We start from the raw sequence: 15064 nt of genomic DNA, 5'->3' as shown, positions 1-15064 counted from the left end.
ATCAGAAAGCCCCACTGGACCAACACTTCAAATTAACAAGCCACCAAGGGACTCCAACATGCATGCCACATGACACGTCATTTGAGGAAGAGCATCCAGAAGGAGTGTCATTTTTTCTTGGGAAAAAAATCACTGCAGAGCTTTTCATATTTCACCAATTAAACAGTTTGGGCTCAATGTAATTAAATAATATCATTATGAATCCATTGCTTGGTCTCAAGCCCAAGGCCCTATTTCTTATTCAAGTATATCAGTAATTTTTGTCCAGATCCCACATGGCATATGTTGGGCCCAGTTCTTCCTGTTAAAATACATAGGCAATCTACAAATCAAAATCCATAAATTTAACATGGAAGCATAAGACTTGGTGGGTGCAATTACAGGAAGTGAAGGGCACAGTGGAGACAGGGCACTCAATCTAAGCAACACGTGCGTGCTGGAAGCAACTAGGAGGAATTTAAGACTCCAGAAAATTTAGTATAAAAATGGAAAAAAGTGGAGGGGTGAGTGGATTTTCATCATACAAGAGATGGTGGCTTAAATGTTAAAGGCAAAGGATATTTTAGGGATACCATAGCAGCTGGCCCTAGAATTACATTGGTAAAACTAACATTAAATTAGGAGGCAAAGTAATCGACTCATGGGTGTGGAAGGAAAAAATTTTGTTAAAAAAAGTTATCCTCCCTTATATTAAAAATATGATTCATAGTCATGCTTATTAAATTATAAAAGCTAACATTTACTGGGAATTTGAGTTAGGTCAGGCCCTCTTCTACATATATTATGTGTTCATTTAACTTTCAAAGCAACCCTGTGAGGGAAGTCTGATTTTTATCCTCATTTCACAGATGATTACACACCTAGGAAATTGCAGGACTGAGAAGTGAACACAGTTGGTTCCAGAGGGGTGTGTGTGTGTGTGTGTGTGTGTGTGTGTGTGTGTGTGTGTTAAGTATATCATGTTCTGCTTCATAAACACGTACTCAAAATAAATGTTATTCTTCATTTTATTCACATGTTTACATACGTTTTTCAGAAATCTTTCAGAGGTGGAGTTCTGAATTGAAAAGACTGATTACTAGCTATCAAAAGCAACTGAAGTCAATGTGCTGTCAGAGCGGGAAGAAAGATATCCGGTTCACCTGGGCATGGTACTTGACATTTATCTATGCAATTGAATTGAACTCAACTAACCGTGATTTAGGGTCCCATGCTGAGTGTCAGAGCATGGAGATTCAAAGCCTAGAGAAGACACAATTTTTATTTCAACCTAGAGCAAATAAAATACTTGGGAGGCTTATAACTGACTAGAGATGAGGAAAATGAAATCCAGAGAGTTCAAATGACCCGCCTGGGCCAAAAAAAGCAGTTTGTAGCACAGAGTCACCTAAAATCAATTCAGATGAATCTCGTTTCTCTTTCTTCTTCACCATTCCGCTTCCAATCAAGTTGGTTGAATGCACTGAAATAAACTTAATTTCCAGAAAATTTTCTGTGTTCTATAAAGAGGAAAAATGTTTTTGCTTCTGTCTTCTTTACTCTAGAGCCCACCTCATTCCGGAACGATGTGAGGCAAGAAAAAGAGAACATTTTTTAGGGAATGGGAAAGAGGAGAGCATTCATGGAGTTTCTCAGATCTTGTCTGAAGGAATTCAGTTTTTGGTTTTACTTGATGGACAATTCCTCTCTCCAGTGCTACCCATTCTAAAAGTAGACATTGAAGCTATGTGTATATTGATGATTATGCATGTGTGTGTGTGTGTGTGTGTGTGTGTGTGTGTGTGTGTAGGTCTTCAAATCTCTTCTATGGCTCTTAAGAACAGAGGACATATTCTAAACTTCTCTGTGTGCCCAGCTTTCACAAAGTGCTTTATGAAAAGCATAGTAGGTGCTCTACGACTCTTTTCTGTCACATATGGTAATGATGATGAAGGTATATGTATATGTAATGTAGGGTTTCAAGTGTTTCTTTAAAGAAAGAAAAATCCTATATTCAAGTAACCTAGAGATTTTTTTAGTACCTTATTTTAGTGTTTCTCAAATTGGAACTATTATCCTCCCTCTCCCAAGGTCATTTGGCAGTGCCTAGAGACATTTTGGTTGTCCTAATTTGATGGGGGGTAGGTGTTACTAGCACCAAGTGAGTAACAGTCAGGGATGCTGCAAAACATCTTACACACAGGAGACACACCATACAACAAAATGTTTTCTGATTCAAAATGTCAGTAATGCTGAGACTGGGAAACCCTGCCCTACTGATAAGTAAAAACATGCAGAACCATCTTTGCATCTCTCCATTTTAAAACAGAAAACACAAGTAAGCCAGGCATAGTCGTGCACACCTGTAATCCCAGCAACTCAGGAGACTGAGGATCGTGAGTTCAAAGCCAGCCTCAGCAACTTAGAGAGGCCCTAAGCAACTCAGAGAGACTGGGTCTCTAAATAAAAAATAAAGAAGAGTTAGCGATATGGCTCAGTGGTTAAGTGCCCCTGGGTTCAATCCTCAGTGCCAAAAATAAATGAATAAAATTAATATTAAAAAAAAGTAAGATATAAATTGAAATACTACATCTGCCTGAAATAAGATCTGCCTGAAATAAGACCATTTTAGCAATCTATTATTAAGAAGATGAACATTTTTCATATGCCTGTTTATGAGATTAGAAGGGTTTGCTAAAAAGAGTAGGAAACACGAAGTAAGACATATGCTCCCAAAGAAGCAGTGCAATGTTCTGATCTTTACTACATCTGAAAACCAGGTTACTCCACAGTTATGGTACAAGACGTTCTACTGATAAGCACTTCAAAAACCACCACAGGTCTGATTCAGGCATGGAACTTTCAGTTCGGACTATTTTGTCATTTCTAACCACACTCAAAATCCACCTATTTGGCCAGTGCACAGAGAAAATACATGTAATTTGTTTGCAAATTTGGTCACTGAATTAAACTGCTTTTGCTATTAGCCATCCCCTTTTATGTCTCGCCATCTGACCCACATCTGGGTTTACCTGGAAGGTCCAATTTCTCATCCCAGATTCCTGTTGTTCTGGAGGAATCATTCCTGAGTCACACTCTTTAATTTCTACCTTTTTTGTTATCCTAACAGCTTGGAAATGTCTTAAGATGAAGAAGGAAAGGAAGGAGGATAGCTGCCGACCTCTCGGCACTTGGTCATAGTTTCCTTGCACAGTCTCTAGGTGATGGGTTACATTTGTTTCAGTTTTATTTGCTTGTTCATTTTCCCCAGTGGCTGATAATAACATGTGATACTTTGGATGTCTGGAGAACACTCAAATAAAAATGTCTTTCTTTAAGGGAATAAATTAGTTCTTTTCTGGGAATCAACAACAACAAAAAAATATAAACCTCAGGAGTATCTGAACACACCATAGGAACTAATCTGTTAAGAATTTTGTGTATTAAGTTCAACATGTCACTACTGAGATCCTCACGCCTTGGTGAACAATTTTCTAAATATTTACCGAGATCTTTAATAAGTGAGAGTGCTTCCCATGATATGAAGGCTCCACCACCATCATCCATGGCACCCTGCCCAACATCCCAGCTGTCCAGATGTCCACTGACCAGCACAACCTAGAACAAATAAAAGACACAAACTAAGCAAGTTGACATCATAGGCATCAGAAACACAAAAATGAAACTTTTTATGTTTCCTTTTCTATTTTTATATCTATCCCACTAGCAGAACACTTGGTATAGCAGCATTGCATAAGGAGTCTAAGGTAATTTTAATAGTAATAAAAGTCCTCTCCTTATTAATAAATGAGTACTAAAGAAATTGGTTTAATATTGACAGATGTTTGGTAATTTTATTACATGAATTAAAACTAAAATGTACTTAAAACTTCAATGATATTCTTAATTGTCTCTCATTTTAGAAAACACATAATAAAGAAGTATCAAATTGAATTTGAATGGAAAAAGGGGAATAATACTTTATTTATTTATTTATTTAAACATTCACTTTTTAGTTGTAGTTGGACACAATACCTTTTATTTTATTTATTTATTTTCATGTGGTGCTGAGGATCAAACCCAGGGCCTTGCACATGGTAGGCAAGCACTCTATCACTGAGCCACAACTCCAGACCTAATACTTTGTTTTTTAAAAGACTGCATTTTATACATTATACTTTACTTTTGGTGTTGAATAATTAAGTAGCTAGATTTAAAAATTAAACTCGTTGAATGGAAGAACTTTAAGAGAGATTTCAATTTACATTGGTTTTAAATAAACCTAGAGATTACATGATGAATTTTAAATTACCATAAGTCTAAACTGTTTTTCAAGAAACATTATTGTCTCTAGGAATATATTAAAAAATGTTTCTGTGGAATTAAATTTTATGGGCACATTTCAAACACATTAAAAACGAAATAAAATGATGATAGGATGTTGATATGAAAAAATATGCCCTGATTCCTACAATGTCATATAATAAAGAAATATCAAGTTAGATGGATTATAGAGCAAAATAAAGATTTTAGAGACATGAACAGAGCAGCTTTGCCAACTTAGAGTAGGCAAAGATTTCTTAAACTGGACACAAAAATCAGTAGGGAAGCCTATGACCTCACAGTCCCTTTCCCAACTATTAAGGTACCTCCACAGGAGTGTGTGTGTGTGGGGGGGTGCATATGTGTATATATGTGATTAACAAAGAGATGTACTAGAATGTTCATAACAGAAAATCCATAAGAGCCCCACCATCCTCCCAAAAGGAAATGACTGGAACACCTGCTAACAGTAGAAAGAATAAATTGTTTTCTTGAATAGGACACTGCACAGCAATAAGAATGAACAAATACAATACACAATAAATGTGGATAAATTCATAAACATAATGAAGGTTGAAAGAAGCCAGATACAAAATAATATACTGTGCACAATTCCATTTATATCAAGCATAAAAGCCAGCAGGAAAGTGGTTCCCCTTGGTGAGGAGGGCTGGTGATAGGGAGGGGGTCTGAGGCGAGCTTCTCCGGGCGGGCCATGCTGTTTCCTGATGAGGGTCCTGGTTGAGCAGGCATGCTCAGATTGCAGAAGTATGTCTTATCATACACTTAGCATTTTTGCTCTGAGAATATTACACTTCAATATGAAGTCTAAAAAAAAGTTCAACAGATTGATATCTATGCACAGCATGTAGTAATAAGCAAACCAAAATTGAACCAATCTTCTTGATAGTTAAAATAAAAATTCCCCATTATACCGAGAAAGCAGGGACTTTGACCTAAAATATCAGGGTGGCCCTTTGTATTGCCTGGTCCCCTGAGCAGCTGTGGGCTATCCCTTTGACTATATGCAGACCCAGCCTTAGTATGACCTCATTGTAGTCACAAACAGGGATAATGCCCCAGACTAACAAGTGGCCATGTGATGGACCCAAATGGATTGTTTCTAAGGGGCAGGGGGAAAAACAAAACAAAACAAAAAGAAAGAAAGAAAGAATCATGGTGATCATGGTGCAATAGCTGGAACTTTTGATTTAGAGTGTGGTGTAATCCCATGTGAGACAAGAGAGCATAATTAGTCAACATTCTCATCAATTTCACAACCATTTTTTCAATAAGGCTGCAGTGGATTAAAAATGGCAAAATGTGTTCTAATGAACTTTTTCTCAGATAATACTTTCTCTTGGATAAATAAAAGTTACAAAATCAAGAAAGCTATTACTTTATCCTTCAATCTTCCTTCACAATATCTGGGGTTTTATAATCATATTTTGTTATGTTTTCTTAAGTGCCTCCTTTTTCTAAACCAGAATTATTACTTACACTCAGTACTTAAAAGATGGTTTTCAATAATAGAAAACTAAATGATATCTCATAGGATAAGGTCTTTGATACAACACTATAGAAGAATAATTATATCTCATTTAGCTTTTGAGAGATTTTTTAAAATAAGAAAAAAATTGAAGGCCACAATACTATAGCTATAATTTCAATATCTACTGATTTTAAACTAGGTAATAACAAAAAAATACTTCTCATTCATCAGCATTTTTTAATGGACTTGAATCTTTCTATTATAAGAACTTCTGCATACACTTAGAAAATACTAGTGCAAGAAGGTTTCATTCAAAATGGTGTCTGGCCAACATTTCTTAACACAGTCTGAAAAGATACCCCATAAAAATATACAAAACTCACGAAGCTGCTGAAAAATCTGCCTTAGGTCAAGGTCAGGCATAAATGAAGTTTAATTATAATGAAGTTGGACCTGACTTAAGCAAACAAAAACAGACTACCCTGAGCTGTAGTAAACTCGTTTCATGAAAGATAATCACCTGGAAGAAGTCAGAAAACACACAGTTCCTTCACTGCCTCCCTTGCCAGATATGGAGCCCCTAGAGCAAAAACATGGCCTAGAGCCAACAGAGACAGATGTGGGCACCTGTGTCTCTCCTCCTCTTGTACTGCTCCCTGAGGCAGCGAGAGCACTGACCAATTCTTTTCCCCCTGACTTGCTTTCCACGGCCATCTCTTCCAAAGGCAGTACAGAGTTAAAATGATTGAAAACAACAGCAACTGCAATAACAGCCCAAAGAAAACAACTAGGAAGACAGAATGGGGGGGGGGTCCAGCGCTCAGGGATGCCCAGCTTACATTGTGCGACAGACCATTAGCTCTGACTCCCACAGGCTTTGGGAATTGGCGAAGAATCCAACATGGCAGGGCAGAAATGCAGGGGGTGCAAGGTTGCTGGGGTGAGGAATCAGCCTGGCAATGGCACAGCCACCTGAAGGTCTGTGGTAGGTCTCCCAGAGATGAGCTGGACGAAAGTATGGAAGGATGGTGAGCAGACCCAAGACAAGCCCTCTCTCCTCTGTTACTGGCACTTATGGAGACACCGAATCCAAATGGATTCACCTGACTAAAAGATACCTAAGCACATGATCAAAATATGGCGCAACAAGAGAGGACAGTCTCAGGGGAACTGCATTTTTATGAATTGAGCTAATGCAATTGAGAAAATGTCATGATCTTTGGAATCTGTTGATGATTTCCTTCAACCATCTGACTGAGTTCTGATTAAGTGGTGAAGATACAGAAATAAACAAAGTGGAATTACATTCTGCTGGGGGAGACGGAAAACAAACACACACACAATATCAGGACAGTGTTAAGTGCCATAAAGAAAACTTAAGACAGAGAAAGAGAACAGAGGGATGTTGGCAGGGAGTGGATGGAAAAATGAAGCTGTGTTAGGTAGAAATGTCGGGGGCGGGGGTCTCTTCCTAAGGAGATGACATTTGAATAGAGACCTGCAGGAACACAGAAAGTGAGCCCTGAAAAATCTGGGGAAAGAACATTCCCAGCAGCATGGAAACATGTAAAAGCTCTGAGTGGCAACACGGGTGACCTGTTTGAAGGCTGGCAAGAGGGCTGCTGCCACTGGAGCGGAGATGGCAGGAAGGGAGAAATGGCCAGAGGGATGCTTGAGGCTGCAGAAGCAAGGAGGAGCCTGTAGGCCACTCGGGGAACTTGGAACCTATTCTAATTGGGAGGAGAAGCTGGGGGGAAATCACAGGACCCAGTTGATGCCTAAATATTGTTGCTAGTAGGGAGAAAGAGTGAAGGAGGAAAGGAAGGCAGTCCAATTTCACAGAAAGTAATTCATCAGAAATCAATTTGCAAGGGAAAATCCGTCTGTTCCCTCTTAAAATGTACAGTCCCGGGAGAATGGTGTCACCACCTATCAATGACAGAAAGCTGGATAGTCCATGACCTCATATCTTTTAAAGTGTGGTTCAGAGATTCAACAAGATGGACAGAGCTCCCAGGGATGACAAGCCCTTCCAAAGAGAGGTGGGACCCAAGAACTGTTCTGCCTTTGGCCTGACAGGAAGGAAAGGTGGACAAAGTGGAAAGGAAGAAAGCAAACAAAATGCTAATGAATTCTGAGAGGGCAAATGTGGGTTGGCCTGAGAGTTTAGAATTTCTGGAAGTCCCACATAAGGGCCCTCGGTGTCCATTTTCTACATCTTTTTCACAGGCCTCTGTTTAGTGCTCTCAAGAAAAATTGGAAGCCTGGCATTAGCCCTGGGACAGCCTGCCACAGGGGTGCAGGGGTACAGGGGTGCAGGTGATAGCCGACGCTGCTGGGAGGTGGCCCACAAACATGCCTCTGGGACCCTTCTCTCCCATGAAACAGGGCCATCTCTCTGAGGGAGAAGCAGAAAACTGTTCTGCATGCCAGCTGCAGAGAAGGGTCAGTGGCCACGGGCAGAGGGGTAGGAAGTGGCACTCCTGTCCTGCATTGACACTGGGGGAAATGTGTGTGCTTCCTGGCCTCTGGAGAAGGGCAGGAAGCCTACTTAGGCCCACAGTGCTGCATAGACAGACAGAATGATGAGTCCTACTGCACTGGAAAGGGGCATGGAGGCAGGAAGGGGAGCAATATGTTGAGGAAGCCCACCCTTGAACTCAGGCATACAGGGATAAGACCAAGGGGTAGGAGGACCAAGAAATCACCCTGTCCCCATCAGGCTGAGTCACAGCAGAGCAGAAACAGTTTCTAGCCAGGGAAGGACAGGAGCACAGAGATGCACCTTCTGCAGTGCAGACACAGAGAGCCTGTTGAAAGCTAGGGATGAGGCCTGGACACCATGCAGATGCCTCCAGCAATGCAAACACAAACTAAAGCAGAGTAGCACCAGCCTGTGAAGCATGTGAGCACCCATCAATGAAACCCAAACCCAGCTCCACTCTGCATGGACCCACTCAACTGCACCACATTACAGGAGGTGTTCTCACGTGGGGACATAAACATCAATTCTCTTAGTGCCCATCCTTCTCTTACATCTAGCGCCTAGCATCCAATTAAAAATTATGAGATACAAGAGAAGAAAAAGTAAACCAATCCATTATCACAAAGCCCAGTATTCAGCAGAACCAGACCCAGATATCACCTAAATGTTTAAAGTATTAGATAAGGATTTTTTAAAGACATGATTAATATGTTAATGGTCTAATGAAAAGATGGGACATTTTATTAGATATGCCAAAACTAAAATCCAATGTAAATGCTAAAAGTGAAAAATATAATGATTATAGATGGACCTAATACTTGAGTGTAAAAGTCAAATTTTAAGTTTTTATAAGAAAATAAAACCATATCTTCAGTGGGGAGTAGAAGAGTTTTAAAAATAGGATATAAAAAATTCAAAGCAGGGGCTGGAGTTGTGGCTCAGTGGTAGAGCACTTGTCTGGCATGTGTGAGGCCCTGGGTTTGATCCTTAGCACCACACATAAATAAATAAATAAAGTGAAAAATTCATTGACAACTAAAAAATATTTTTAAAAAGATTCAAAGCAGGAAAAGGAAGATGCACATATTCAACTACAATAAAATGCAGCCTTTGGTGCTGGGGATATAGCTCAGTTGTTAGAGTGCTTGCCTCGCATGTACAAGGCCCTGGGTTTGATCCCCAGAAACACACACACACACACACACACACACACACACACACACAAATGCAGCCTTTATGTTCATCAAGAGATCAAGAGAAATCACAGAATGAGAGGAGTGGGCACTAATTGGGAGAAGATATTTATAATATATATATAGCCCAAAACACATGATTTTTTATTTAAAAGAGAAAGAATTCCTACTAATTGACATAAATAAAACAAGAAACCCAAAGGTAAGTGGATAAGAGATAAACAAGCATTTCATAAAAAAAGAAAATACAAATGGACATCAAGCATTTAAAAGATGACCAACCTCATTATTGATGAGGGACATTTAAACCCAGTCCTCCATAAGACATCTCTTTGCAAATGACTGGAAAGAAGCTTAAAATCTGACACTACAAAGTCTTAGCAAGGATGCTGAGCAACAGGAATTCTCATCTCCTCTTGGTAGGAGCAGGAAATTAGTAAGATCATTCAGGAAAACAATTGGGTATATCCTTGTAAGAGTGAATATACTTGCATCCCACATCCAACAATTCCACTTAAGGTGTAGAGGAATTCCAGGGCTTGAGTTCTAGAGCACATCTACCAAAATAGTCAGAAGCAATCAGGTAGCAAACTGAAAACAGTCCCAAGGTCTATCAACAGTAGAATGGATGAATAAATTGTGGCTCAGACATATAGTGAAATATTACAAAATAGTGAAAATGACTTAAAGTTGCATATACAAATTTAAATGAATCTAAAAATAAAAATCTGGAACAAAAAAGAAAAAAATTGCAAGAAGAAATAGAAAGGCTTGACTTTATAAGATACATTTCAGCTAGGCTGGCAATAAGTAATACATACAAAAAATGGTAAAACCATGAAGAAAAGCTAAGTGCATAACAACAAACCAGAATTAGGGTAGCATTTACATGAACATGGGGTTGGGTCAGATAGGAGGAGATGCACAGGGAGGGGAACACAAGAGCTTCTGAGGCACTGCTACTGTCTGTTTCTGGAATAGACTGCTGAGAGCATGTGAGATGCTTCCTTTATAGTTCTCTGGATTGTACACAATAAAGACTTTTATATATGGGCTCTGTTAGACACTCACAAGAATTATCAAAGACCTACCTTTGAAAGGCATGGGGTCAGACAGTTTTATAAATGAGTTCAACCAAACATTTACCTCATCCTATTTCAATTGTTCTAAAACAGAAAAATATGGACAACATCTATAATTACTTACAAAGCCATAATAACCTTAATACGAAAACCTGACAGATACAATAGTCCCCATAAATACCTATTAGGGATCAAATATAATTGTACAAATTTGAAATCATTGTATCTAACAGCTTATTAAAAGATATTGCAATATTGGCTCCATGGTCTCCAAATGCAACTAGAAGCTGTATACATATCAGAAATACCAAGAAGGGCCGAACATGGTGGCATACGTCTGTAATCCCAGTGGCTTGGGAGGTTGAGGCCAGTCTCAGCTACTTAGTGAGGTCTTAAACAACTCAGCAAGACCCTCTCTCTAAATAAAATATATAAAAAGGGACTGGGGATGTGGCTTAGTAGTTAAGCATCCCTGGGTTCAATCTCTGCTACCCATCAATCAATCAGTCAGACTGAGAAGGGGCCACTGTTGGGCCATACTTATCTTCTTGGCATGCCTAGCTTTTAACATTTCTCACTGAAATTTAAGTTGTATAGGTATTTATCTAACCTGACCACATTCTTGTTGATCAGTCACCAATAAACAGGATGTCCATTGGACAATGAGTCATGCTTCATTCTACAAATATCTTGGTCAATCAGAACTCAGGAAGACAACAACTCAGCATGCTTATTTTTTGCTTCTGTGAGGCTTTATTTTATTTGTAGTCTTAATTTTACTGTGTGTATTTTAAATGGTGCTAGGAGGAGTGTTAGGTCTACAAAGTTTGAGGCCTAATGCATTTCCTGACAGGAAATCCCCAGTCAAATTTTCAACAACAAAAAATGAGATTGAAAAATATGACCTACAAAGGAGAAGGAAAAAGAAACTCATTATTTAGCCTTAGAGAAGAGGCCAAGGGGTGACCTAATAATGGGCTTCAGCTGAGACTGGTCCCTCTGCGGATATATGAACAGCAGAAGAAAACGCAATGGGAGCGGATCTTCAGCTGCAGCCATGAGCATTAGGGCCATCTAAGTGGTCAAGAATTTTCTGATAAAGTCTGGTCTTTTTTTAAAAAAAAATGGATAGCAGAAGAAAGATTAGGGAAAATTTCCTTCCTTGAAGGCTTTCTAAAATAGAATAAATTTATAGGTCTTAGATGGAAAACTAAAAGGGAAGGAATAAATAAAACCTCTCAAGGTTCCTACTAACACAAAATTCCTAACACAATTGTACAGTTTTCAAGAACTTGTAAAGAAATTGTCCTTTGAAAAGTCTCCATAAACTCCACACCTTTTTTTTTAAGTTGTTGACCGATCTTCATTTTATTTTTTTTATATGCGGTGATGAGAATCAAACCCAGTGCCTCACACATGCCAGGTAAGTGTGCTACCGCTGAGCCCCAGCCTCAGCCTCTCCACACTTTTTTTTTTCTGAGCATCTCTTTCTATGCATCTTTTCATACGCTTGATTCTAAGCACAGGTGGGCTAGAGTTTCTTAAGAAATTGATGTTTTCATGATCCCTGTTGGAGACAAAGCCTTGGCTTTCAGAGGGTAATAGTTGAATGTATTATGCTACTGCCCAGCACAGACAAAAGGGGCTATGTTTGAACAAATATTTTCCTTCCCAGTGATTCAGACTAGGTGGTCCACAGAACAAAGCTAGATCCCTGACATACAGGGCGTGTCCAGAGACAACACAGTAACATCTGTGATGCTCTTGAATTGATTTCTTATCTTCAAGCATTTTTAGTGAAGCTGCTGGGTGCTAGCTTATAGGATGCAGACTCCTTTTGCAAGAAAATGGGCCATCTGCCCACATGTACATGCACCACCACAGCTGTGCCTGAAAAGAGATGCTTCCACTCCAAGACCATCCACTCTGATTTGTGCAGTTCACTCAGATTAGATTCATAAAAGGAAACTCATGCCTGTTCTTAGTTGAATTCTCTGAGCACATTACTGGACTGGTATCTGAGGCTAAAACAAGAAGGGTGTAATTTATCTGTGGCTCCTGAAAACCTTGGGCAGATGGAAAATGTGATTGCAGTGTACTTGGAAGAAATGGCTGAAACTGATTAAACATTGATTTGAGGATGGGGCACAGCAGAGAATGTCCATGGAAGGAAATCCTTGTGATGAAACAGAGGCAAAAGAATCATGGAGGAGGAAGGAGGAACATCTGTCAGGTAAAGAGTGAATACCTGACCTGGAGCAGAAGGTGGCCCCGAGATAGATGATCTCCAAGGAACTGTCAACTCTAAAGTGCATGATTCTAAAAGAAAAAGGGGGGTTACCTTGGCCATTACTCAGTGGGAAGGAACTTCTAATGTTTTCCTATGAGTCTAGTATTGTTTTTCTAAGTTTCTATCATCATGAATTTTTTTCTACTGGAACCAAAAAAAAAGTTTAAATTATACTATGTTAATCATAATATTTATTAAAGAACTCTGCCATCTTAAAAGGAATGTTTAAGGACTTAAAATTTGCCTTCCTGAATAGAAACCATGGGGCAAGCACCAGCTTCGTTGGAGCCTGGGGGAACCCTGCGAAGGACACAATGATTACAATCAATGACAACACTACACTTTGTGTCCTTTGATAATCTATGATGAACTTTCATTTCTGCATTGGCATAAATGTTCTCAGAGTTCTTTTTACTATTTTCTGTCCATGGGCAGAAGGTTCTAGAAATTTATCACCCACCTTGTGAAACAGTATTTCCTTTGATCTGCCCAAAGATTACCTTCTCAGGCATGAAATACATAAAACCATGATGTGTAATCATTTTGAAATGAGGCTTTCTTTCTTTCTTTCTTTCTTTCTTTCTTTCTTTCTTTCTTTCTTTCTTTCTTTCTTCTTTCTTTTTTAACTTTTTTCAGGCTATGAAGATTGCTACTCCTCCTCCCATAATGTCTTATGGTGTCATTCTGATAGCTCCCTCAGAACTTTCCTAAATTTTACTATATTTTAGAGACATAGCAACCAAGACTGGGATGTGTAGATACCATGAACTTTTTGTATATTATGTCTAAACCATAATAACTTTCATGACAGTTTCCAAAATTTATTTGTCCTCTTTAATTGCATAGAATATCATAAATTTAAAAAGCCTACAATGAGTCTAGATTTCTTTTCTAGATTTCTATACTCTATTAAAGCTATAATGACCTTAGGAGATCACAGGCAATACCTACTTTTACACAGAGAAGTAAAATGATTTGCCCAAGTCACCAGACCTGAGAACAGAATGCAGGGCTCCTGACCCCAGAGCCAAGGGTTATTTCAATCATATCATTTTGTCTGCTTTACAAAAGATGGTGCAGAGCCTTCCTTTGATGCATGACCTTGTACTTGACTAGGCTAAAAATTATTCTGTACCATGATGCTGACACACATAATGGTCATGAGTGTTTTCAACAATTTATGCCTGTCAGCTTGACACAGGCAAGTTACTAAACACCTCTAAACTTCATTTCTCAATCTGTAAAGTGGGAGTAATAATCGAAAGCTACTTTTGAAGTCTTACAACCTTAACATTGTAAGAATTAAAGGAGATGAATTCTTACCACTGTCTTATTCCCTGACACATGACATGAATTTGTCAAATGATTGCCATCAATTAAGAAATTGATGTTTTCATGATTATACCATAATTATCTTAAGATGACCTCAAACATTGCAAACATTGTTCCTAGGAAAGAGTCACTTGGGTAGCTGCAGAGCATAGGTAGATTTCATAGAGTCTGCTTCAGCCCACACTGGTTGAGGGTACTATGTGCTGCCAGTTTGAATTAGAGGGAGTATCAATCACAAGCACATGTTATTTAGAAATGTGACAAATATTCTAAAAATGTTGTTTGGTGAGCCTAATTTAAAACAGCATGAACTTGCTCCATTTGAATACATCCATACGCCATGAAATAACTAAGTTACATTTTTATTTCAACTATAGGGTACAAAGGGTGAAAAAGTTACAGCTTAAGCAAGCACATACGCTCAGCCTTCTCTAAAGAACTTGGAGTTACTAGGTAACCAGGCAGCTCTGGGTTTGAACTGAAGCTTCCCATATACCTGGGGATGGTTTTGTCCTGGTTTTGATGAATCTTATGAATGACTCTAGTCAACTGCATGAACAGAGTTGACAAAAATGGCCACACAATGGCCTTAAATCTAAGGAGAAGGTGCAAAATGGGCCTTGGAGAAAGCATTAAAAGTCTGGAATATTTCATAGAGGAATGAGAAGCATTAAAAGTCTGGAATATTTCATGGAGGAATGAGAAGCATAAGCAGAGGACAAAAAGCACTGGTTGAGGTACCATGACATGCCATCAAAGAAGAAGTAGAGGTTGTCAGAAATGGGGAGCAGATAAGGAAGGGTGCCTCTCAATTTGATATGCAATTGTAGACAAAGGTTTAAGTGGAATCTTGTTTAAAAATCAAAGAAAAAACTAGATGGTATCCTT

At 38.9% G+C, this 15064-nt stretch overlaps 1 protein-coding gene across 3 annotated transcripts in view; it reads right to left on the bottom strand.

Moving 5' to 3' along the window:
* CPQ (carboxypeptidase Q) overlaps window positions 1-15064 on the bottom strand; it is a 487125-nt gene that overhangs the window by 189565 nt on the left and 282496 nt on the right. For all 3 annotated transcript variants that reach the window (XM_081265871.1, XM_081265869.1, XM_081265870.1), the window contains exon 5: window positions 3486-3597. In XM_081265871.1, coding sequence (XP_081121997.1) covers window positions 3486-3597 — 112 coding nt within the window. The remainder of the gene's footprint in view (window positions 1-3485; window positions 3598-15064) is intronic.

Source organism: Spermophilus citellus, assembly GCF_964194105.1.
Source record: "Spermophilus citellus genome assembly, chromosome: 14".
Lineage (NCBI taxonomy): Eukaryota > Metazoa > Chordata > Mammalia > Rodentia > Sciuridae > Spermophilus > Spermophilus citellus.
This window is presented reverse-complemented; position numbering and strand designations above follow the sequence as displayed.